The sequence below is a fragment of the Oryctolagus cuniculus genome, chromosome 5, assembly GCF_964237555.1.
Source record: "Oryctolagus cuniculus chromosome 5, mOryCun1.1, whole genome shotgun sequence".
NCBI classification, from domain to species: domain Eukaryota; kingdom Metazoa; phylum Chordata; class Mammalia; order Lagomorpha; family Leporidae; genus Oryctolagus; species Oryctolagus cuniculus.
In genome coordinates, this window is record NC_091436.1 from 117,737,455 (window position 1) to 117,763,108 (window position 25,654).

The 25,654-nt window shown below is 44.3% G+C and overlaps 1 protein-coding gene across 3 annotated transcripts; it reads left to right on the forward strand.

The window, feature by feature from the left end:
• Window positions 1–3: 3 nt before the first annotated feature.
• MCM3 (minichromosome maintenance complex component 3) lies at window positions 4–20,764 on the forward strand. 3 transcript variants are annotated; one of them, XM_002714500.5, is made up of 17 exons: window positions 4–362; window positions 1,431–1,543; window positions 2,001–2,209; window positions 2,694–2,824; window positions 6,421–6,659; window positions 7,094–7,202; window positions 7,947–8,100; window positions 8,420–8,551; window positions 9,076–9,284; window positions 11,180–11,354; window positions 11,719–11,845; window positions 12,647–12,797; window positions 15,245–15,385; window positions 16,305–16,408; window positions 16,926–17,011; window positions 17,778–17,847; window positions 19,999–20,764. In XM_002714500.5, the coding sequence occupies exons 1-17, from the start codon at window positions 285–287 to the stop codon at window positions 20,195–20,197; spliced, it is 2,427 nt and encodes an 808-aa protein (XP_002714546.1). In that variant the 5' UTR covers window positions 4–284; the 3' UTR covers window positions 20,198–20,764. The 3 variants fall into 3 exon arrangements, with proteins under 3 accessions (XP_002714546.1, XP_069930109.1, XP_008261264.1); XM_070074008.1 differs by having other exon boundaries at window positions 50–190; XM_008263042.3 differs by lacking the exon at window positions 1,431–1,543 and having other exon boundaries at window positions 197–362.
• Window positions 20,765–25,654: the final 4,890 nt, after the last annotated feature.

Below are 25,654 nucleotides of genomic sequence, written 5' to 3' on the forward strand. Positions count from 1 at the left end.
GCCTGCAGGGGCGGAGCGGCGAGGAAAGAAACAGAGGACACCGGAAGGCACATTTCCCGCCACTGCGAGGCTCCCGGAGGAAAACCCTAAGAAGAAGACGCTCTCAATTGGACACTCGCTTTTCTAGCGTCAGAGGATTCAGCCAACCAGAACATGCATCTACCCTCTGAGTCCCCGCCTCTTCCTCGAGGTACACTTTGGTGGCGGGAAAAGTGAGGAAGTTTTCGCGCCGGGGCGGAGTCAGCTAAGGACCTTTCGGCGCGGCTTTGGAGGAGGCAGCGGGCATGGCGGGCACTGTAGTGCTGGACGATGTGGAACTGCGGGAGGCCCAGCGGGATTACCTGGACTTCCTGGATGACGAGGTGAGAGGGCCGCCGGCGCGCGGGCCCTGATGCTGGAAGGCTCTCGCGGGGAGCGGGTCAGGGCCGGAGGCCCCTTAAATCCGCGGACGACGCCAGCATCCGGCTCTGGTCACTGCCCCCGCGGTGGAGTGAGTCCCTGGTTTGTGCTGCATAGGTGAACTTTTTAGAGTGATCCCGCAAGTTTCTTCCATGTGACCGCCAGTGCGCTCGAAAGGCGAGAGGCTTCCCTCTTGCGCCGGCAAAATGGCAAATCCCACCCGCGGCTGCACGCCCGGCTCGCTCTGCGTCGGTGGGCACCGTGGGGGAGGGACTGCAGTAGGGCGGCAGTCGCCGGCCGCGTTTTTCGGGTGCTCAGATATTAGGGACAGATTTCCTACAGGGAGGAATAGACTTGCTGATGTGGCTGCATTTTTTTTTTCAATACCAAGTGAGGTGCAGATAAGAAGTGTTTTGTATGCAGGTGAAGGGGGGTTATGTGCAACCCAAGATCTAAAGCCACAGGATAAGCTTCCTGGAAGGTTCAGGATAGAAACATAGAGCTGACTCCTTTAGGTCCCGGTTATGAGAATCCTTCAGTATGCTGATGATCCGAGAGTAAAATACTTTAATTCCGTATATAAGTTTAAGTAAAGATCCATCTTAATGTAAACTTTAGTCTGTTTCATTCACATTTATTATTGGCTATATTAAAGTGTCCAGCGTGTTTCAATATTCATAGAGAAATTGTTTTCTACTGTTAAGCAAATTAGCATATACATCTCTAAGCATTAGCTTTTTCCCTTTACATTTTAACAAGGTTTTTACATGTCCTTTTAGAACTTAAAAGCTCAATGTACTTCCAGAGTAGAGGTTGAGTTGACAACTGACAGGCTGTTGATGATGGGACTACCAGCACGGCTTGGGAAGCGTGATTACAATCTTCTCCCAAGAAGTGCCAGTTACGGAGGCTAGCGGATGCTTGCAGTTCAACTCTGCCACAGAGATAGATGTATTATCTTGTTGTGAAAGCTGCTTCTGTTTTATTTTTGAATCTGTGGCTACTGTGTGAATTGGGTGTCTGTTTTACAGGAAGACCAGGGAATTTATCAGAGCAAAGTTCGGGAGCTCATCAGTGACAACCAGTACCGACTGATAGTCAACGTGAATGACCTGCGCAGGAAAAATGAGAAGAGGGCTAACCGGTGAGTGGCAAGGGTTTCCAAGGGGATTTCCTGGCTCTGAGGAATTCAGGAAATCCAAAGGGATTTCCTGGCTTCCCTCCCCTTTTGCCTGAATTGGAGCAGGTTTCCCAGGAGAGGGTCTGGATGAAGCAGCGGTGACCTAGAAGCCCTCAGTGCCTCAAATGCACCTAAATTTGTTCCTCCCTCCCACCACCACCAAAAGTAGATAGTGGGCATTTTCCTCTTAGATGCCCTCTTTCCAGTGTTTTATTGAATATTGTTTTTATATCTCTGCTGAGTAGAATTCACATTGGTCCTCAGTTCTGATTCATTTTACTGAGTCAGCATAGGGTGGCAGGAGAAGAGTGGGAACTGTATTTTTTCTCTCCTGGATCCTTCATGGTGTCTACTTCTGTTTTGAGAGTAAGTTTGAATTGTTCACTTCTGCCTAATTATTGTTTCTTTTGTCTACATGCAGCCTCCTGAACAATGCCTTTGAGGAGCTGCTTGCCTTCCAGCGGGCCTTAAAGGATTTTGTGGCCTCTATTGATGCTACCTATGCCAAGCAGTACGAAGAGTTCTACATAGGTTTGGAGGGCAGCTTTGGCTCCAAGCATGTCTCCCCCCGAACTCTGACCTCCTGCTTCCTCAGCTGTGTAGTCTGTGTGGAAGGCATTGTCACTAAATGTAAGTGTGTTAGAGAGGGGCACTAAAGAAACGGAGGGTTGAACTTCAAGAGGATGGGAAAGTAGAAGAAGCAAAATAGATCTGGGTAGCTTGTGGCTCCAGAGAGGTGGAGCATTGAAATTATGTGGTAAAACTAGCAGGAACTCAGAGTTTGAACAGTGACTAGGGGACCTTGAATGACCACTTGCTGTAGCAAAGTGAAGAATTTTACTGAGAGTTGTAGGAGTCTTGGCTCTTGACAATCTGCTTATTCCAACCCTTGAATCCCTACTGTTTTCTAGTTGAGATCAATGGAATTTAAAATTTCGTGTGGATATGGTGATGTTCTGGATGTAAACATAAAAATAGATAAGGATAATTAGTATTAAATTAGTTTAGTTGAAAGAACACAGTATTTCGAGTTGTCATAGGCTTGTGTGAGTTCAGGTCTCACCTCTGTTACTGTCTAATTGGATGACTTTGTACGCATGTTTCCTATTCTTAGGCTCTCTAGTTCGCCCCAAAGTTGTCCGCAGTGTCCATTACTGTCCTGCTACCAAGAAGACCATAGAGCGACGTTACTCTGATCTTACCACCCTGGTGGCCTTTCCATCCAGCTCTGTCTATCCCACCAAGGTGAGTGGGTTGAATTGATTGGGCCTCGTTGGGGTTTGAGTCAAGGATACTCTATTTTAAGGTAAATAATTGTATAATACCTGAGGTTTTTATTCTGGAAATAGGTAGAGTGAAAAATAAGGATTCATCTACTGGGAAGATGCTTTGTGGACCAGGGTTTCCTATGGAAAGGGCACCATTACTCCCCATCCACCCTTGAGATTTATTTATTTATTTGAAAGGCAGAGTTACAGAGAGAGAGAGACCTCTTCCATGCGCTGGTTCACTCCCCAGATGGCCTCAATGGCTGAGGCTAAGCCGGGCTGAAGCCAGGAGCCTGGAACTCTATCCAGGTCTCCCAGGTGGGTGCAGGGGCCCAAGGATTTGGGCCATCTTCCACTGCTTTCTTGGGCACATTAGCGGGGAGCTGGATTGGAAGTGGAGCAGCTGAGACTTAACCAGTGCTCACATGGGATGGCCAGCGTTGCAGGCTGTGGCTTAACCAGCTGTGCCACATTGCTGGGCACCATAGTTTTTTTTTTTTTTTTTTTTTAAAGAATAAATACTCACTTTAGGAAATTGAAATATTATGGAAGAATTAAAAGAAGGAAAAAAGTCATCTAATCTGTATTTTTACAAAAATAATCAATATAATTTTGTAATTTTCTTTTAAATGTAAGATGAAAGGAAAAGTGCTTAGGCTATAGTGAATGTAAGTGTTGCAACTATTTCACTGTGGGTTTCAGAGAAGGCTGTTAAGGGAAAGGGCTGTTAGAGCAATCAGATTGATCTAAGTTGAGGGCAATACAAGGCCTTTTTACTAAGTGAGACAATGATCATTAATATTGATTGCTTGTTGTCTGAACTCATTCCATCAAAGGTTTTACCCCCAATCAAATTTTAATTGAAAGCTACTCTATACTAAGCATTGTTAGGCAATTTGGAGAACACAGATATCAACAATACCTTTTCCGGTCTTCAATCTTATCAACTGGTAGAGAAATCTAACATAAACTGAAACAGAATGAGCATCTTAGAATTATAGCTAAACATATTTTAGAATCAGTCTACCACTGTAGCAAAAAATTACCTACAGGAAAGAACTCTGTGAGTGAGATCCCAGTGGAAAGAACAGGACATCAAAGAAGGAGGTACCTTTCTCTGAAGGGAGGAGAGAACCTCCACTTTGATTATGGCCTTGTCTAAGAAATGTCGGAGTTTATGGACTCAAGAGGCTTCCATAGCCTTGCCAGCTCATGACAAGAGCCTTGGGTGATCACTGACGTCATAAATAGAAGTGCCAATTGTTAAATCAACAACAGGACTTACTGTGCACTTGCTCCCCATATAGGATCTCTGTCCTTAATGTGTTGTACTATGAGAATTAACGGTACAACTAGTCTTCAAATGGTACTTTATACCTTGTGTGTGTGTGTGTGTGTGTGTGTGGATCCAAATTTGAAATCTTTACTTAGTATAGAGTTGATCTTCTGTATATAAAAATAATTAAAAATGAATCTTAATGAAGAATGAGTTGGGAGAGGAAGTAGGGGTGAAAGGGCGGGTATGGGGAGAACTGCTATAATCCAAAAGTTGTACTTAGGAAATTTATATTTATTAAACAAAAGCTTTCTATTAAAAAAAAATCAGTCTACCTTCAGATGAAATGCTGAATTTCAAAGATGCTACAAGATTTGCTTGTGGTCCCCATTAGTGATGTCTCTAACTACTAGACCCCATGTTCCTTTTTTTATTTTAAGACATTTATTTATTTGAAGAATGATGGAGTGAGAGGAAGGAATCTTCCATGCTCTGCATTATTCCACAAGTGACCACAACAACCTGGGCTAAAACCAGGTGTCAGAATCACTAGTCAGGTCTCCCATGTGGGTGGTAGGAACCCAAGTACCTGGGCCATCATCTGCCTTCCAGGTGTATTAGCAGGAAACTGGATTGGAAGTGTGGAGTAGCCAGGCTGGGAGTCTAGCTGGGACTAACAAGCACTCTGAGAGGGGGTGGTAGCTTAATCCTCTGCTCCACAATGCCCCTCTCCATAGAACCCATATTTCTTTTCTTTATTTTTTAAAGATTTATTTTATTTATTTGAAAGTCAGAGTTACACAGCGAGAAAAGGAAAGACAGAGAGAGGTTTTCCATCTGCTGGTTCACTCCCCAAATGGCTGCAACGACCAGAGCTGTGCCTTTCTGAAGCCAGGAGCCAGGAGCTTCCTCTGGGTCTTCCTACATGGGTGCAGGGACCCAAGGACTTGGGCCATCTTCTACTGCTTTCCCAGGCCATAGCAGAGAGCTGGGTCGGAAATGGAGCAGCCAGGACTTGAACTGGCACCCACATGGGATGCAGGCACTGCAGGCGGCAGCTTTACTTGCTATACCACAGTGCCGACTCCCCCATATTTCTTTAGTTCATGCCAGTTGTATTTTCTGAGGTGCCCTGTTCTCTTCTTCAGGATTTCTACTGTTTAGATTCCCTTTTTTTTCTGTGTTCTCAAGGGCACTCTTCTGTTGATTTCTGTGGTCAAACCTCTGCCTGAGAACTGAAGTACGTTGGACCAGATCTCTTGGAGGTTACTCTGTTGTAGTATTCTGATGTAGTACTTAAGAGCATGGTTTTCAGAGTTAAACAACTGTGTCAAGTCTTGACTCTGTGACCTTAGAGAACTTGTTTAACCTCTTCCAATCTCAGCTTCCTTATATATAAAGTTTGAAAAATAGCTGCTTTATAAAGTTGTTACAATTGCATGAAAGAGTTTAAGAAATAATAGCACAATTAGTGCCTGGCACATAGTAAGCACAATTAGTGCCTGGCACATAGTAAGCACTCAGTAGTGGTATGTGTCCTGTTTTTGGGAAATTCAAATACTGACATAAAACTTCAGAATGGTTTTATTGCAGTTGGATATACATAGAGAAAAGCTCACTTAAGCATATAGCTTTTGTCTATCAAGAGTAGTGCTGCCATGAGCACTGTATTCTATGGCTTGGGTTAATGTTTCTGTTGAGTAGTACTTGGGAAAACCTGCCTCATGGTGTAAACGTATACTCAATATTGGGGGAGGTAAGAAATTTTTTTTTTTAGATTTGTTTATTTATTTCAAAGAGTTACGAAGTGGGGGGTGGATAGAGATAGCGGTCTTTCATCCACTGGTTGCAATGGCTAGGACTGAGCCAGTTTGAAGCCAGGAGTTTCATTTGGGTCTCCCACATGGTTGGCAGGGGCCCAAGCACTTGGGCTATTCCCTGATGCCTTTCTCAGGCCATTGACGGAGCAGGGTCTGAAGTGCAGCAGCCGGGACTCCAAACAGCACCCAAATAGTGTGCTGGTGTTGCAGGCGGTGCTTTTACTGGCTAATCCACAACACCAGCCCTAGAATTTTAATGTAGCCATTGTCTCTTCAGACTGTGGGTGGCCCCTTCCATTAGATGGTTGTTAGGTCAGAGATAGGAAAAGCTGGAGAAGATACTGGCTTTTTTTTTTTTTTTAATTTCAGGATGCTAAAATCTCATGGAGTCATTTCCAAATACTTTGTTTCCTGTGACTAATGAGTGTGATTTTTTAAGGAAGAACTCAGATACCTCTTCTGTGTGCTTTTTTCCAGGATGAGGAAAACAATCCCCTTGAGACAGAATATGGCCTTTCTGTTTATAAAGACCATCAGACCATCACCATCCAGGAGATGCCGGAGAAGGCCCCTGCTGGTCAGCTTCCCCGCTCTGTGGATGTTATTCTGGATGATGACTTGGTGGACAAAGTGAAGCCTGGAGACCGAATCCAGGTGGTTGGGACTTACCGTTGCCTTCCTGGAAAGAAGGGAGGCTATACCTCAGGGACCTTCAGGTAAGGGGTCTGATCTGAAGTGTGTAGAATGCTATGGGCAGCTTCCATTCCTGGTAGAATTCTTTCTCCAGTTGGCCATATTCCAGCCAGTTGGATGTGATCATCGAAGCACTCTTTGCCTGGGAAGTAGGATACCTCCAGTACCCATTTCCCACTTCTTACGCCAAAAGTGGGAGTTACTGCTGACACAGTTATATTCTCTTGGCCCACTTGGGAATTTCTCACTTATTTGCACCTCCTTCCCACATAGACTTGTGTCTGCAGCGCTGGGTCAGCAGGAGATAACTAAGTTCCAGAGCATCAGTATCTTCCTCACCCACCAACTGTTGGTCTAGTTCAGTAGCCTGAAAAGGCCTACTGCTGCTGGAGATACTAGCTTTTGGGGGTAGTAATTGAATAAAGTAAACTCTTTCTTCTCCCCCTCTTTGTCTCAGGACCGTCCTGATAGCCTGTAATGTGAAGCAGATGAGCAAGGATGTTCAACCTTCATTCTCTGCTGAAGATATAGCCAAGATCAAGAAGTTCAGTAAAACTCGTTCCAAGGTCTGGACATCCTTTAGGCATTTGAGGTGGAAATGTTTTGTAAGAGTTGTATTTGGGAGCTTTGCTGTCTTTGAGTTGTATCAGGAGGAAGGTCAGGATATTTTTCTCTGGTACTGGCTGCTTCCAATTTTATCCCACTTAGCAAGTGAAAGGCTGTTTTGTTGTTTGTTCTTTTTCCATTCTATGCTGCCTTCTGTGCTGCTAAGTGAACCTGATACAAATATTAGGATGGGAGTTAGAATATCAGCATACCAGTGAGTCTGTTTATTATTGAAGACATTAGTGATACATCATTATTTAAATTGATTATGTATGTGTGTACATATATTTGTGCATACATTTATACATATATATACTTTTTTAAGTTCTCTAACTTGATCTTCCTTTTTTTCTTTTAAAAGACAATGCCCACATTTAGATTTGAACAAATCGAATTTGTGATAAATGTCACTGCTCAAGCACAATACATATTCTTGTTAAACCTAAAATGATTTGAACCTGGGGATAATTTTGTTTTTCCTAAAAGATAAAATCTCTGAACAAGTTTTGGAAACTAGGCTGCTCTGACAGTGGTCTGGTAATGTGATTTGTCTTGGAGCAGAAGCTTTTGTAATTAGGAACAGCATTTATATTTGTGTATTTCTTCAGATGTTTCCTTCCTGTGGGCTAAAAATGTAAAGCCAAATCCTGAAAAATCCCATGTATCTCAGTAAGCTTCTTATGCATTGGTTATTGCTGCTCCAGGATATGTTTGACCAGCTGGCCAGATCACTGGCCCCAAGTATCCACGGGCATGACTATGTCAAGAAGGCAATCCTCTGCCTGCTCTTGGGAGGAGTGGAACGAGACCTAGAAAATGGCAGCCACATCCGTGGGGACATCAATATTCTCTTAATAGGTATGGTGATGTGGCTTTGCTTTATACTGTTGTGGGTTGTGTCTGTGGGGACTTGCAGTATGTAAGGTTATGTATTGTGTACTGCATGTTACAGTCCCATTAAAGGACTAAATTGAATCTTTTAAAAATCTTCCTGAAATTGCTAATTTATGGTATCTAAAACATATTCTTAAATGGATGGTAAGGAGAAAAGTGTAGGAAAGCAAATTGACAACCATCACTGACAATGATTCACTATCTGTGTTGTGCCAAGAACTATACTAGAAACATGGCCCTTGCTTGGGGAGTTTCCTAGAGTAACCACTTGCCCCTCCCACAGGAGACCCATCGGTTGCCAAGTCTCAGCTTTTGCGGTATGTCCTTTGCACTGCTCCCCGGGCTATCCCCACCACTGGCCGGGGATCCTCAGGAGTGGGTCTGACAGCTGCTGTCACCACAGACCAGGAAACAGGTAAGGTTATAAGGGTCCTTGGTAAAGGCCCTGCAGTGAGATAAGCAGAGATTTTTGAGCTTGCTATAGGCACTGGCTTGCACTGGGAAGACAAAGTTGAGAGGTTCATTGGGATCAGATTGTAGGGAACTTGAGTGTGACCTTCTAGGGACAAGAATGTTTCTAAGGTATTTGAGACAGTTTGGCAAATTGGAATAAAAATGGAGATTTTACGGTTTTGTGAACTAGAGAAGAGGTTGCACACCAGTGAAAGGAGAGCAGTGGCATAGTTGAGCTATCACTTGAGGATGAGATGAAGAGGGAGACTCTACAGAGGAAGTATAGCAGAGGCTGCTTCAGGGTCCAAATGGGACAGAGACATTGTTCAGCTTGGAGTTACAAAGGTACCCAAGCAGCATCTGCTCTGACTGGCACCTGTGTACCATGTTCTCATGCTGCAGTGAGAAGTACCTTGGAAGGGGACTGACACCTCTCCCCTTCACCCCTCTGGGACCACAGCACCAGATCTTCTTCCTTATTTCCAGGAGAGCGTCGTCTGGAAGCGGGGGCCATGGTCCTGGCTGATCGAGGTGTGGTCTGTATCGATGAATTTGACAAGATGTCTGACATGGATCGCACAGCCATCCATGAAGTGATGGAGCAGGGCCGGGTGACCATCGCCAAGGCTGGCATCCACGCTCGGCTGAATGCTCGCTGCAGTGTCTTGGCAGCTGCCAACCCTGTCTATGGCAGGGTGAGTGGACTCGGCCCCTGAACCATATTCCTTGCCTCAGGAGACTTGGCTGAGGAACCGGGCTGGGGGAGTTCATTCTAGGTGGCCACCCTAAGGGAATAAGAAGACTAAAGTAGGCTTCTTATCTTGTCACTGTCCTTGGTTTAGAGCAGTGATTTTTTTTTTTTTTTGTTTTTGTTTTTTTAAAGCTTATTTATTTGAAAGACAGAGTTACAGAGAGAGAGGGGAGAGAGAAATCTTCCATCTGCTGGTTCACTTCCCAACGGCTGCAAGAATGAGGGCTGGGCCAGGTTGAAGCCAATAGCTTTATCCAGGTCTTAACCTGTAGGTGCAGGGGCATAAGGACTTGAGCCGTTTTTCACTGTTATTTTCCAGAAATATTGATAGGGGGCTGGATCAAAAGTGGAACAGTGGGAATTCGAACTGGTGCCCGCCTGGGATGCTGGCATTGCAGGCATCTTAACCTATTATGCCCCAGTGTCGGTCCCCAAGCAGTGGTTTTTTAAACCTATTCATATGCAGCAGAATCTCCTGGAAAGTTCTTTATTTTTTAAAAAATAATTTTGAGGCTGGCGCTGTGGCTTAGTGGGTAAAGCTGCCACCTGCAGTGCTGACATCCCATATGGGCGCCAGCTGCTCCACTTCTGATCCAGCTCTCTACTATGGCCTGGGAAAGCAGTAGAAGATGGCCCAAGTCTTTGGGTCCCCGCACCCATGTGGGAGACCCAGAAGAAGCTCCTGGCTCCTGGCTTTGAATTGGCACAGCTCCGCCTGTTGCAGCCATTTGGGGAGTGAACCAGTGGATGGATGACCTCTATCTGTCTGTCTCTCTCTCTTCCTCTCCTTCTCTCTGTGTAACTGTGACGTTCAAGTAAAATATATAAATCTTTAAAAAATAATTTTAAGAAAGTACAAAGAAGAAAACAAAACTGATTTGCAGTCTCACAATTCAGATAACCTGAGTAGTCATTAAAACAAAAGTACTACATGCTCATAGCAGGCGAATTTCTAAGTAGATATAATATGAATATTGAAATCCTTCCGTCTGCTACCTCTTTCCTAAGAGGTAATTAGTACAGGTGTGGAGTGTTTCAGAAAAAATTTAAGCATGTGCCAGAAAATATATCTCCTTGTTAAAAATTATCTTTTTGGGGGCTGGTGCCATGGCTCACTAGGTTCATCCTCCGCCTGCAGCACCGGCATCCCATATGGGTGCCGGGTTCTAGTCCGGGTTGCTCCTCTTCCAGTCCAGCCCTCTGCTGTGGCCCGGGAAGGCAGTGGAGGATGGCCCAAGTGCATGGGCACCTGCACTTCATGGGAGACCAAGAAGAAGCACCTGGCTCCTGGCTTCGGATTGGCGTAGCTCCAGCTGTGGCGGCCATTTGAGGGGTGAACCAAAGGAAGGAAGACCTTTCTCTCTCTTTCACTGTTTTTGTCTTTTTTCAAAGTTTATTTATTTGAAGGGCAAGGTGATAGAGCAAGAGAAATTTCCATCCATTCACTCCTCAAATATTCACAATTGTCAGTGCTGTGTCAGGCTGAAGCCAGGAGCCAGGAACTCCATCTTCATCTTTCATGTGGCTGGTAGGACCGTAAGTACTCAGGCCATCATCTGCTGCCTTCTAGAGTGCACATTAGCAGAAGGCTGGGTTGGAAGAGGAGGCAGGATTGACTTCCAGGCACTCTGATATGGAATGTGGGTATCCCAGGTGGTGGTTTAACTTGCAATGCTATTTGACCCAAATTTAGTTTTAAAATGCTTCACTTTTTCATAGCTTCTTACCTATGTGTTCCTTCAAGACTTGGCCTTCTATTCCTGCTTCCATAATTAATCTGGTTTTGTGTTTTCTTCCTGCTAATATTGTCTCCACATCACTTTTTCTTGTATTTCCCAGTATGATCAATATAAGACCCCAATGGAAAACATTGGGCTACAGGACTCACTGCTGTCCCGATTTGACTTGCTCTTCATCATGCTGGATCAGATGGATCCTGAGCAGGATCGGGAGATCTCAGATCATGTCCTTCGGATGCACCGTTACAGAGCCCCTGGAGAGCAGGATGGCGATGGTGAGGCCATGAGAGGAGTTAGAGTGACTGATGAAAGGAATCACAAATAGGCATTATTATCTCTGCGTCAGCCCAGGTGGTGGTGGGTGTTTCAGTGTCTGGGGTGATGTTAAAGATGCCCTCACCTACCCAGCCACCTCCCTGTTTGCTCACTGGAAGTTATCCTGAGTTGTGCCTTTGGTCCTTTTCTAGGTCTGGGAGTTCCTCTGAGCATGTTGTGTGCCCCAGGCAATGGCATTCTCCTTATTTGTGGGTTCCATGTAGCTGAGTCCTTGGCTTTGTGACTCTTAGTCTAGGCTATAGAAGGAGCAGTTTCCCCTGAGTTAAACTCTTACTCTCTTTTCTCCCAACTGCGGCGTACCAGCTATGCCCTTGGGTAGTGCTGTGGATATCCTGGCCACAGATGATCCAGACTTCAACCAGGATGACCAGCAGGACACTCAGATTTATGAGAAGCATGACAACCTCCTCCATGGGACCAAGAAGAAAAAGTGAGTATCCTTCATGCCTCTCCCACGAAGGAGTGTGAGATTTGCCTTATGTTGTGTTAGAACACATGTGCAGCTGAGCTTAGTAAGGGCATTAAGAGGCTAGGCCAAGGTCATGCTTGCAGTCACAGTCATGGGGGCTGATTTTCTTCTTGTCTGGGTCCACAGATACAGTCTTTATCTTGGCCAGTTGTCTTGTAAATGCTTGGGTGGTTCAGCCCAGGTTCAGATCTTTTCCTAAAATACATTTGACAACATGCTCAATTAATGGTAGGAATATGTCTTCCTTGTACATGGAAAGTTGCACATGTCTTGGAGCCATTTGTGGTGAATTTATGGTAAAGGGTCAGTACATAGCAAACATTAGACATTTTGCAAATAGACTTGTAGTCTTATTTTTCAGTGGTCAGAGAATGAAATGTGGGATCCCGTGCTTCCGTTTTTGTCTATGGTACAATAAGAATCAAAGCAAGATATTCAAAACTGTTGGCTTAAGAATATCAAATTTGGAGTCAAAACTGAATTTGAGTCTACTTTAGCATCTGAGTTACAGTTTATCCTATAAAATAGAGGAAAAAATACTTAACTTCCTATTAACTCACAGGTAAACCTAAAAATTGTTGAATAGACTTGAGTGAAAGGACCTACTATATGTTTCTAATAAATGGGTGTTATAATAATGGGTTCTAGGCTCCATCTCTGCTCTACCATTTGACCTTGCCTTCTCTGAGGAGACAGAAGGCAGTCTGCCAGACAGGTAGTAAGGTGTGGAAGGGAAGTGGAATTCACTGTGTGGGGTTCCAGGGAGAAGATGGTGAGTGCAGCATTCATGAGGAAGTACATCCATGTGGCCAAGATCATTAAGCCTGTCCTGACGCAGGAGTCGGCTGCCTACATTGCAGAGGAGTACTCGCGTCTGCGCAGCCAGGACAGCATGAGCTCAGACACTGCCAGGGTGAGTGCCCCAGTGGGGATGGAACCGGCGAGTCCCTTGGTCTTCTGTAGCTAGGGCAGGAGTCCCTGCTGCCTGGGATCTTTGAAAGCATTTTAGTTTTAATTCCTTCCTTGTCCAAAAGGTATCCTGTTGAACAATTCTAGTCATTTCCTTTTCCAAGGTGAAATAGAATAAGGACCCCATTTAGGAGTGGCTGGTTTAAGTCCTGGCTACTCTATGCTTCTGATCTAGCTTCTGGCTAATGCACCTGGGAGGCAGTGAATGATGACCCAAGTACCTGGGTTCCTGCCATCCAGCCTGTGAGACCTCTGTGGAGTTTCTGGCTCCTGGCTTCAGCCTGACTCAACCCTGGCTTTTGGAAGCATTTGGGGTGGGAAACAGCAGATGGATGATCCCTTGCTCTGTGTGTCTCTGTCTCTTCCTCTCTCTGTCATTGTGCTTTTCAATTGAATGACTGTTTTTTGAAAAGTAATCACGAAAAACACATATACATATTTATAAATGACTATCTCATGGTGGCATGTACAAAGGAACAAGTGTGAAAGACAGAATACAGAAAAAGAAAGAACTATATTTTCCTTTAGACTTCCCTGAGGGAGTGTGCATGTGAAGGAAGGATTTGCAGAGTGTAAAGCTCAAGCTGGACTTTGACAAATAGGAGTTGAGCAAGCATGCTTGTTGTCCAAAGTGATCTCTAGTAACCTAACACCGCTGCCCTTAAATTTAAATCTTTTGAGGTTAGTGGTGTTCATGCAGATTATCACAGCAGGAAGACTCTCAAGTTCAAAACCCTGCTTATGTGACACTGACATGAACTCTGGGAACTTAGATATGACCCCAGATCTTGTACTCTAGCCCCATGCTATCTCCTGGGAGCCCAGCTTGGACTTCTTTACACGCCTTGGTGAAAGCACTTTCAGAACATCACTGCACTGAAATCTTAGAGTATCCCATTTATTCAGTTTAAACCTGTTTCCCCACATCTACCCTTTCTTTGATCTTAGTTTTGTTTTCTGAAGATTGTATGTCACTTGTCTTCTTAGCTCTCTTTCAGCTGTTCCTCTCTACATGTGAACCTATTGCTGTGTGTCAGAGATCCTCTCAGTGAACCTAGAATTCAACAAAATATGGCATTTTAATCATCTTGCTGGGGTTGGTAGATCCCTCAATTTGTATTCTCTAGAATGGACCTTGTACTGGAGGGTATAATCTCCAAATTCTTGTAACTTTCTAAGGGATTAAAAGATTTGGTGACTAGATCTCTTTAAATGTGAAGGAGTGGATATAAATGGAAACTTAGAAAACATGCAAGTAAATGTGACCAGAGCAGATCAGTAAAGGATCATATGAGGGGCAGTGGGAAGGTGCCAAAGAACTAGCCCTCTGTCTGTTCTTCTCTGGACTTGAGCTACTGAAAGATTTGTTCTCAGATTACCTCTTCTATGCCCTTCCCTTGTAATCTTGAGCAGCCCTTTGAGTCCCGTTTCCTTCACCTGTAGAACTTTTACAGATTATTCAGAAGGTTAAATGACAGAATGAATAGAACAGCAGACTTCTGGCTACATTGTATGCCTGCATTAAATGATTATTTTTCACATTTGTACTCTTTCTGGCCTTTTATCTTTCCAGCTGTTAAGATGTCTAAATTTCTTCTTTCCTATTTTCTCTCCCTCAACACTTGACATTTTGATATCTGAGTGTTATTTTGTATCTATAGAGAATGTAGAGCTCTGAATTTTTTGGGTTTCCTGGAGCTTTCTGATATTTTCTAAAATATTTATTTGAGGGACAAACAGAGCTACCATCCACTGGTTCAGTCCCAGATGCCCACAATGGCAAGGATAGTTGGAGGAGTCCCAGAAACTGACTCCAGGTTTCCCACATGGGGAAGCAGGAACCCAACTACATACATCATTACTGCTGCCTCCTATGGTCTGCGTTAGTGGGAAGCTGGAATCAGGCAGTAGAGCTGGGAATCAAATCTAGTCAAGCACTCAGAGATAGGCCTCTTTGTGTGTGTGTGTGTGTGTGTGTGTGTGTGTGTGTAAGATTTTATTTATTTATTTATTTGAGGCCGAGTTACACACAGAAGGAGGGAGAGACAGAAAGGTCTTCCGTCTGCTGATTCAATTCCCAAAAGACCGCAGTAGCTAAAGCTGGGCCTCCCATGTAGGTGCAGGGGCCCAAGAACTTAGGCCATCCTCCACTGCCTTCCTAGGCCATAAGCAGAGAGAGGATTGGAAGAGGAACAGCAGGGACACAAACCGGGATGCCGGAGCTGCAGGCAGAGGCCCATCCTGTTATGCCACCGGCCTGCCCTGACATGGGCCTCTTAACTGCTAAGCCAAACACCCACTCCTGGTGGTATCTCTGTTTCACTTTTTGTACAGTAGGAATGATGGCTAACCAAAGCTGGATAAATGATCCTATCTTGCTTTCTACTGTAGACATCGCCAGTTACAGCCCGAACACTGGAAACCCTGATTCGATTGGCCACTGCCCATGCAAAGGCCCGCATGAGCAAGACTGTGGACCTTCAGGATGCAGAGGAAGCTGTGGAGTTGGTCCAGTATGCTTACTTCAAAAAGGTGAGGATTCCGATGTTTGGGCATGGGAAGACTTGTGAGTAAATCACAGGCGCGTGGACTCAACAACCCTGCACGGCTGACACCTGCGCTGGCTCTTGAGCTGAAAGCAGCATTTGTCTGCCTTACTCCTCCCTGTGGAACAGTGGTGCACAAGCCTGGCTGCTCCTGAGACTCAGATGGAAGGCTTTAAAGTAACAGTGCCAGGGCTTCTGGAGATTATGGTTTAACGGAGCTGCTATGTGTTCAGGCCACTGCTTCTGCCTGCTTCCTTTGTCTTAAGGAAGTAGGTATTTCCTAAGGTTATCAGGGTAAACCTCTGATACCTCTCGACCCCTCTGTACCTTGCTTCTTGGCAGTCTCTTCAGATGTCCCATTGGCACCTCGGGTCAAGAATGAAACTCTCAAACTTGCCTCTCATCCTGGTTCCCTATTTCTGTGTTGAAATTGTATCCTTGTGGTTCTAGATATCAAGCCTTTAAGCCTTGCCTCTTTGCACCTCCCTGCCCCTTCCCTTCCTGTATCTAGTGATGTAGCCCTGAAGGATTTAGTTATGGTTTGATATGCTTTTCTTGGATTTTTCTCTTAGCCAGGTTTGGGGATGTCTTAAATTTCAATTTAATACCTGATTTGTAAAGAAATGAATTGTTTCCTACTTAACCATTATGGGCTGGACAGTCCCCCACCCCCTTTTATTTCTTGATTGAGCATCTACTATGTGAAAGATATCCCAGCATTTTAAAAATAAGTAATGACCTCTCCCTCTGTCTCTGGTCCTGGGACTTGGGGACAAGAGAGGCTGTGTAAGTCATTAGAAACCTGGGAATCCTTTCTGCTGATGCTCAGAAGGGACTCTTCAGAGTTCTTCAGCTTCATAGCGTCAGTGACCCCTTCAGCCCACCCATGCTTGCCTTGGTCATAGGTTCTGGAGAAGGAGAAGAAGCGTAAGAAGCGGAGTGAGGATGAGTCGGAGTCAGAAGAAGAAGGGGAGAAAAGCCAGGAGGAACAAGAACAGAAAAGGAAGAGGTGAGGTGGTACAGAACAACATTGAGTGGGGCTGGGGCTGGGGCTGGGGTGTGGAGGGTGGTTCAGCCCTGCTTACATAGAGAAAGAATACTTGACCTGCAGGGCTTGAAGATCAGGATAACCAGCCTGGGAAAGGAGAGGGAGTGAGTCCCTCTGTTGTGTGTTTTGTGAGGTATTTTTGATCCCCTTCCTGCTAAGGACCTGCTAAATAGCAGGAACAGTCACCCACTCACCGAGGATTTTGAATATATACTTAATAATCTTGAGGTCATTGTTTCCTCCTATGCCTGTGGTTGAATTTATATGAGTGGGTGATATGGAAAAAGAGCATTGTGCAGCAGGGCCTGCTTGTGCTCCAGGCTGCAGATTTGTTCTTTGGTAAATGTAGCAGTCGTACAGGCCTGAGCCTGCTGCTTCATCTCAGTGATAGGTGGCTATACTTCCTTTTCTCCGTGCTTATTGGCACAGGATGGGGCTCCAAAGCCTTTGTCTTTCTCACCTGCTCTGGTTATTTTAGGAGGAAGACTCGCCAGGTGGATGCCAAGGATGGTGAATCATACGACCCCTATGACTTCAGTGACACAGAGGAGGAAATGCCTCAAGGTGACTGAGCACCCTGTCCTGATCAGAGTGGTGGTTCTTTACTGAACTTTCTGCCCTATGCACTGTACTTTCTTGGTTTCTGTTTGGCTCCTCGTTTGGGGCCCTGTGTCCGTGAAGTTTTATACTGAGAAAACCTCAGGAGAACTTTTTTTTTTTTTTTTTTTTTTTATAATTTCTTTGACAGACAGTGAGAGAGAGAGAAAGGTCTTCCTTCTGTTGGTTCACCCCCCAAATGGCCACGGCCAGCACTGCGCCGATCCAAAGCCAGGAGCCAGGTGCTTCCTCCTGGTCTTCCATGTGGATGCAGGGCCCAAGCACTTGGGCCATCCTCCACTGCCCTCCTGGGCCACAGCAAAGAGCTGGACTGGAAGAGGGGCAACCGGGACTAGAACCCGGCGCCCATATGGAATGCCGGCGCCTCAGGCGGAGGATTAACCAAGTGAGCCACAGCGCTGGCCCCAGGGGGAACTTTGGAAAATAAGCTTGGCTCAGCTGTTTGCTTCCTGTTTGAACTATGTTCTTTTGCCAAGCCTGGCACAAGCTTTACACATAATGTGTGTTCACAGTCTCCTAATTCAGTATCTTTATCATGCAGTAGGGATTCTGCATTTTAGTTGTTCTACCTGGCCCTATAAGAACCCTGGGAAATAGGAATGTTCTGCAGGCTCCGTGAGGGGTGGGGAGTGGAAAGGGTAACTTGTCAAGTGCATGGGAATGACTTCACCTTGCTGTCTTGCCCACCTCTGCAACCGTCAATCATCTGAAGTACACACACCGAAGACAGCAGACTCTCAGGAGACCAAGGAATCCCAGAAGGTGGAGTTGAGTGAGTCCAGGTGAGTAGGGAAGTTGCTTGGTGAATTCCCTGAGGCAGGGACTGTTCCTAGAGAGATGTGAAACAGGCTGGCCCTCACCAGGGTTCATAGCTAGAGATTTAAGGGTTTTAAAGCATTTATATTCTGATTATAAATTCAAATTTACAGGAAAATTTTAAGAATAAGGAACTCCTGTGTATGCCCTTTGTCCAGAATCTCCAGTAGTTTAGTTTACATTTTGCTGTTTGCTTTATTTTCTATGAGAATTTGAATTATTATGTCCTTGCAGGGTCAGAAGAGGCTTAGAGCAAGGACAATATTTTTCACCTGCTTTCTCAGTAGGATACACCTGTCTTTCTGACTAAATTGTGGCCATTTATTTATTTACTTTTAAAGGTTTCTTTATTTTATTTGAAAGGCAGAGTTACATAGAGGCAGAGAGAGAGAGGTTTTCCATCCACTGGTTCACTCCCCAGAGGGCCGCAACGTTCAAAGCTGTGCTGATCTGAAGCCCAGAGCTAGGAGCTTCCTCCAGGTCTCCCACACGGGTACATGGGCCCAAGTACTTGGACTATCTTCTACTGCTTTCCCAGGCCATTAGCAGAGAGCTGGGTCAGAAGTGGAACAGCTGGGTCTCAAATCAGTGCCCATAGCCATTTGTTTTGAAGTGAATTTTTAGCAGTAGGGTTTTGGAAAATATGTTTTCCTGTACATTTTGTGTTTCCTGGACATCAGAGAAACTCCATAACTAAGGTTTACTTTTCTCTTTTTATATCTTCACACCTGCAACTGAAGAAAATTTGAAAAACAACACTGAACTTGGTGAAAATGTTGTAACTCCACCTACCCACCCATCCCCCAGAGATAGCCATTGAACTTTATCTTTCTCAGTCAGCTCATATGGATTTCACTCTTGTTTTAATGATTGCACGCTTTCCACAGTATAGATGGGTAAAAGTTTATTTAACAGATTCCCTAATATGGACATTTAGATTCTTCCATACAGTTGCTGTTTAGATTAAGGCATTCTTAGACTTATTATTGTGTAGAGCTGTGAGTTCCTAGAAATGAATTCCTTGTATCAAAGATTATGTGCTTCACTAGATCGTTCCCCCAAAGATGCTACGTCAGTTTCCATTTTATGTTTATGAGAACACCAATTTCCAACAACAGTGGAGGCCTCTATTTTTGTTTATTTTAATGTTTGCCTATTTGAAGGACAAAGTGATGGGAAAAAGAATGAGAAGAATAGAGAAAGAGAAACCTTTTTATCTGCTGGTTCGCTCTCTAGATGTCCATAATAGCTGAAACTGGGCCAGACAGAAGCCAGGAACCCAGAACTCCATCTGGGTGTCCAGGTTGTGTGGCAGGGACACAAGTATTTGAGCTGTCACTTGCCTCCCAGTGTGCACATTAGTAGGAAACTGGAATCAGAGGTGGAACTGGGACTCAACTCAGGCACTTCAATATGAAATGCAGGCACCCAAAGTGGCATCTTAGCCACTGTGCCAAATACCTGCGCCATGACCTCTAATTTTAAAATACTGTTATATCCCACCATACGAGAAGCTTTATTCTACAATAGTTCAGCTTTAAATTTAGAAAATAATTTTCAATTTGACAGGCAGAGAGAAAGTGACAGAGTTCCCATTCTCTGGTTCACACTTCAAATGTCTGCAATGGCTAGAGGTGAGCCAAGCTGAAGCAGGACTCCAGGAGCTCAGTTCAGGTTTTTCATGAGTGGTAGAGACCCAGTCACTTGAACTTTGCTGCCTCCTAAAGTCAGCATTGCAAAGAAGCTAAGTTAGGAGCCAGAGCTGGGTATTGAATCCAAGTACTCTGATAAGGAATGTGGGTATCTTTAACTGCTAGCTAAATACCCACCTCCAGTTTAGCCTTGAAGGGAGAGTACTCAGTTGTGGAGCAGCCATCTGAGGCAGAGTGTGTGTGTGTGTGTGTGTGTGGAGCAGCCATCTGAGGCAGGGTTGTGTGTGTGTGTGTGGACCAGCCATCTAAGCCAGGGGTGTGTGTGTGTGTATGTATGTATGTATGTATGTGTATTGGGAAACACCTCTACTGTGTTAACAACTTAGATTTTCCCAGTATAGATCTGGCCTGAGAACATTAAAGGTGTTTTTACTCCTCCTTCACTCTTTTTCTTGTCTTGGGCAGGTTGAAGGCATTCAAGGTGGCTCTCTTGGATGTGTTCCGGGAAGCTCATGCACAGTCTGTGGGCATGAATCGACTCACAGAATCCATCAACAAGGACAAAGAAGAGCCCTTCTCTTCTGCAGAGATCCAGGCTGCCCTGAGTAGGATGCAGGATGACAACCAGGTCATGGTGTCCGAGGGCATCATCTTCCTTATCTGAAGAGGCTTCGTCTCTGAACTTGGGACTGTGCTGAAAAAAATTTTTCCTGTTTTTCTTACTCCTCCTCCCTCCTGCCATACACTCAGTCAATGCATTCGTTCCCCAAATAACAGTGTTTAGTAGAAGAGAAGCTGAGGTACACTGGTGACGAAGTCAAATCAGGAATCCATGGAAGCTTTAGAATGAGTAATTAGCCACCAAGGGCTAAGAAAAGAGAAGAACGTGGGGAAGATTAAGACTGTTGTGGCTTCATTGCAAAAGCTCTAGGTCATATGCCCCACTTCCCAGCCATGATATTCTGTAGATAGCAGATGATTTCTGAGGACTTCTAGGCACAGATGATTTCTGTACATCCTTTCTGTGTGTGTTAGTTTTTTTTTTTTTTTTTTTTTTTTCTCTTCTCCAGAGCACTATGGTCTAGAATAGTCTTTGGATTATTCTGTGCTGGTGGAAAGAAGCTCTGAGGCAGGTCGTGCAGATCAAGAAAGCTCTCTATGCAGTGGTCTCAGTCATTTTTTAATTTAAATATCCATTCCATTGAATAAACTTGGCCGTTTTGTACATATAGCCTTGGTACTACTGTGTGCTTCCTTTGTATACATTCTTAGTTTTCAAGCTCTGCCCTGCAGGACTTGCTACTTGACGCCAATAGACCACAAGGTGGCAGCAGCCTGCTGTGATCTCCTTGGAGTTGTCTCAGTAATGCTGGCATTTGTCAGTCAAACTGTAGCCTTCCTGTTTGGAATAGCTAAATGGCTAAAGGAACCCAGTGAGTGAGTCTTGGCAAAGAACCAACTCAAGCCTGAGACAAAGCCCCCTCATAGAGTTATACACCTCAGCAATGTGTGAGTCTTTACCCATTAAGACGTCCCCACTCCTTGTGAGATATTTCTGCATTTCTTCAGTGGCCAGCCTTTTAGATTCATTAGCCTGTTTGCACATAAGTTTGTGGAGAAGCCTGAACAGAGCTTCTGTTATACAGCTTCTAAATAACTTAAGATTACTTTAATAAAAAGGGAAAGCAAAAAATGACTTTATGGTAGGCCTGGGTCACTTGGATTAGAAACTGCTTTCTGGTGGTACACAGATCTTGGAAGAGATTCATGTGTGTTCTCAGCTGTAAGACGGTTGAGGTGCTTTTTTGTGGGAGTAGCCTTGTATCCTGAAACTACTAGGCAGAAAACTTTCTTCGTTCCATGAAAAAGGGATTTTTTAAGGGTAAAATTGGGGAGTTGGACCTTTTTTGATTTCTTTTTCACAGATGCTAAATTAAAGTCCCCATCCCTTTCCCACCCTCCTCCAAGTCTTAATTGGAAATGCTATACAGCACAGTTTCAAGGAGAACACCACACACAGTACTTGAAGGAGGAACAGAAATTCGTGAGCGCTGGCAGTGAGCTGTAGATGGTGCTGTGTGTAGCACTGGGTACAAAAGCAAAACTTCATGCTCTTGAGGTCTTCAGGTTGAGGATATTTATGCCAAATTTATCAATGAGAAATGTTATAAAATGTAATTACATACTAAATAGGGCATACGCAATAGAAGTTATGGAGATTGTGGGGGACCATGAGTGTCAGGAGAAGGTTGGAGGCTCTTGCCGGGGAACTCAGTCTGTTGAGGAAGGCTGAATATTTTATTAGTAGGGCTCTCTCTCACTCCTGAGGGAACAGCCATAGCGTGAGAGATAGGTGCACCCGATATTGTGGAAGTTACTGATACCAGGTTTACCTTGTTGACTGCTTCTGTTCTAGTTAGCTAAAAGAACAGACAGTAGGGGTGGGCATTTGGTCTAGCAGTTGGGATTCTGATTGAGACATTTTACATCCCACATCAGAATGCCTAGATTTGATTCCTGCCTCTGGCTCCTGATTCCAGCTTCCTGCAAAATGTGCACCCTGGCTGGCAGTAAGTAGTGGATCCCTGCCACCCACATGGAAGATCTGGATTGAGTTCCTGACTTCTGGCTTTGGGCTTTTTGAGCATTTGCATAGTGAACCTGCAAATGGGATCTCTCTGACTCACTCTCTCTGCCTCAAAGGAGAAAAAGGAAAGCAGAAGACAGTGGTCAGCAGCCGCAAGAGATGAATTATATTAAAATAATTTGTTCTTAGGAACTCAATGGGTCTCTTAAAATTTTTAATTTATATTTTATTTGAAAGAGAGAGATTGTATCTGCTGGTTCACTTCCCAAATGTCTAGTGATCTGGGGCAGACAAAACCAGGGCCAGGAGCCAGAACTCAGCACTGTTTTCCATATGGTGACAGGGACCCAACTACTTAAGCCATCATCTGCTGCCTCCCAACTACTTGAGCCATCATCTGCTGCCTCCCAGGGTGCACATTTAGCAGGAAGCTGGAATCAGAAGTGGAGACTGGAGTCAAACCTAGGCACTCTGCAAATGGTATCTTAGTCGTTGAGCCTAATGTCTGCTACTCACTGAATCTTTACATTGAGTTTTACAAAACTTGTGTGTGAGTTTCCCAATTGAAAGCAACATAGACGTTGGTAAACACTGATGTGAAGAGGCTATCTGCAGGACCTGCTGCAGGAACCCAAGGCCGGGCAGGGACTAGGGCATCCCTGTTGCTACACATGGCAGAGCCTGCAGGTGATCGTCTACAAGCTGCATTCCAGAAGTCGGCCATCTGAAGCAGGTAAAACAGTCTGTGGGACTCAGAAAAAGGAGTTGGCATATCTTAAAAATTCCAATACTTTATTCCTTAATTCTGGATGAATCATCAATGTGAAAGCATACTTTTCAGGAGAATATTTAGTAAAGGTGGCTGGGATTGAGTCTGCCACAAAACTAAGTATCTTCAGAAATTTTGAGCTGTTTGTAATCAGCTGTAAAATGGGGGTAAGTCACTGCCTGATAGGATACCTGTGAGACCTAACTATGAGAGACTGCCTGTTACTAAAAGTGCTTCCTTTTGGTAAGTGTTTTAAAAAAACATAATCTTTTCATTAAAACAGTTGATTTCACCCTTGTTGGGTTCTTAACGTTATTCTCTTGCCCTGCCTTTCCTTTCCTTGGTGGTTCCTGTCTTCTGGTCAATGTGGCTTTGACTCCAGCACTTCCACGGGCGGGGATGACCTTTTCCTCCAGCTTGTGGCACTGGATTCTTTAACTTCCTCATAAGGAGCAGGCTAAAGAGGAAAAAGATTGGAAAGACCAAAGAATCAGCCCATTATTTTGTTCTGTGTCCTGAATAGTTGTCAAGCTACAGCTGTGTCCTAATGTGTACCTAAAGAGTTTAGTCAGTGGAATAAGGTGAGTTTGAGAGTAACCTAGGTGCTGCTGCTTCAGATAAACCTAGAAATGCTTTAAGTGGGTTCCCAGTCCCTGCCAGCCTCCTCCCACCCCTTCTTCAGGAGCCTTGCAGGTAGCGCTACTTCTGCCTTACAAGTAGGGAAGTGCAGAGGTGGAGCTCTGTGCACAGGTTGCACAGGAAATCCCCCCAGAGAACTGTTGTACTCAAGTGAGATGAAACAGAGCAGCACCACACATTGATAAAATTTGACAGTCCTTTATTTCCAGCGGTCTAGAGCAGGCTAGTACCTTAAAGAACTCACCCCTAAAACTCAAAGCAACGGGGTTTATAAAGGCAAAAACCATAAGGAGGGGAGAGAAAATACATGGTTGCTAGGGTCAGGCTGACCTAAAGCATGTGTGAAACTTATCAGTTAAAATCTTGACAATACCAATTACAATCTTGACGTTATTCCAGGTACCAACCTAAATTATGTGTGTGACATACAGATTATAATCTTGATGTTAGTACAGGTGCAGCCCATCTGGTTTAAGCTTGAGAGGTCATGTCTGGGGATTTCCATGTTCTGCCAAGCAGGGTATAGTATGCCGCTATTACCTTAGTTTTTGGACCATAGTTTCCTGGTGGGGGGGTGCTTTTTCAAGATGAAGTCTTATCTGTCTATAAAATGGAGTTTGTAGAAGGAAATGAGCCTTGTGAGGGCTCTCTGCATTTGAGTTCCTTGACTGACACTGCACAGTTGAATTCATGTCAGGCTATGGCAGCTGCTTCCCAGAAGTGGCCACTGGCTTTGGAAAAGAAGCTAGTTGAACTAGTGGCTCTCTGAGGTTCCTTCTGGTAATACATATGACTCTAACACCCAGAAGTCTTCTATCCAGAAGACTTGGTGATAAAACCTGTGTTGGAGTTCTGTAAGAGGCAGCCTGGAATGGGTATTCCATCATCTTATTAAATAAGCCTTGGAAGGGAAGTGGTTTCTCTATTTCCCCATTTTGTGGGTAACTCCTCAGATTGTTTCTAAGGATCTCAGGGATTTTTACTTAATTCCTAGAAATATCGTAGGACAAAATTAATTTAACTCCATTTTAATTTGCTGAAATATAAGCCTAATTTACTTTTTTCAAGACTGACACTTGGGTGATGAGCCTTGGATTCTGGATGGTCCATTATTAACCAGCATGTAACCCAAGCTCATTCTCCTCATCTTTCCCCACGAGAATTAAGATTCTAAATAACTTTGCAGAATATTTTTACTATTAAAGGCTTAAATATTTTCCACAGCCTGTAGGAAGATATTAGCCTCTGCTGAGATCTGCCATCCTGATAATAGTTCTCTCAGCAGGTACTTTTTTGTAGCAAGCTAGACTTTCCTACCTTAAAGTACAACTATTCAACCTTGAAATAGAAAGGTCTTTTTATGCCATTCTGTGCATGTGTGTTACATTCTAGTAATATAGGTGGATGGAGTCATGAAAGAGAGGCCTAATACCACCTGACTTTTAGTTTTTTAAAGACTTATTTATTTGAAAGTCGGAATTTCAGAGAGAGAGCTTCCATCTGCTGGTTCATTCCCCAGATGGCCACAATGGCCAGGACTGCAGCAGGCTGAAGCCAGGAGCCAGGACCTTCTTCCAGATCTCCCACATGGGTAACAGGGGCCCAAGCACTTGGGCCATCTGCTGCTGCTTTTCCCACACCATTAGCAGGGAACTGGATTGGAAGTGGAGCAGCCAGGACACAAACTGTCGCCTTTAAGGGGAGTCTACATTGCAGCCAGCACAATGCCAGCCCCAAAACCTGATAGGGAAAACAAAACATAAAGCTAGAGTAAGCTATGTGCCTAATTCCATTTTTTAGATGTTTTATAACTAATAAAACAACATGGAATATTTAGAAAATTGATCTATGTAATGTTACTATACTATCCCCTATGTAAGGGGATCTCTAAAAATTCATGAGAAATGAAAATTACGAAAAACTGTTCAGGGATTTTTAAAAAAATTTGTGCCAAAATAAAAATTAGAAAGTAAAGAATTAAACTTACTGTAATTTATTTTTGGTGAACTTTAAAACCAGGTGTTTTGTTTTGTTTTGTTTAGATTTATTGTATTTGAAAGGCAGAGAAGGAGGGAAAGAGCTTTCATCCACTGGTCATTCCCTAAATGGCTGAATGGCCACTCAGG

Bases quoted from the DNA above. Each gene is read 5' to 3' on its own strand.
- MCM3 (XM_002714500.5), top strand. From the start codon at position 285: ATGGCGGGCACTGTAGTGCTGGACGATGTGGAACTGCGGGAGGCCCAG. The intron at 1,544-2,000 runs GTGAGTGGCAAG...GTCTACATGCAG, and splicing joins AATGAGAAGAGGGCTAACCG to CCTCCTGAACAATGCCTTTG. The intron at 11,846-12,646 runs GTGAGTATCCTT...GTGGGGTTCCAG, and splicing joins CATGGGACCAAGAAGAAAAA to GGAGAAGATGGTGAGTGCAG.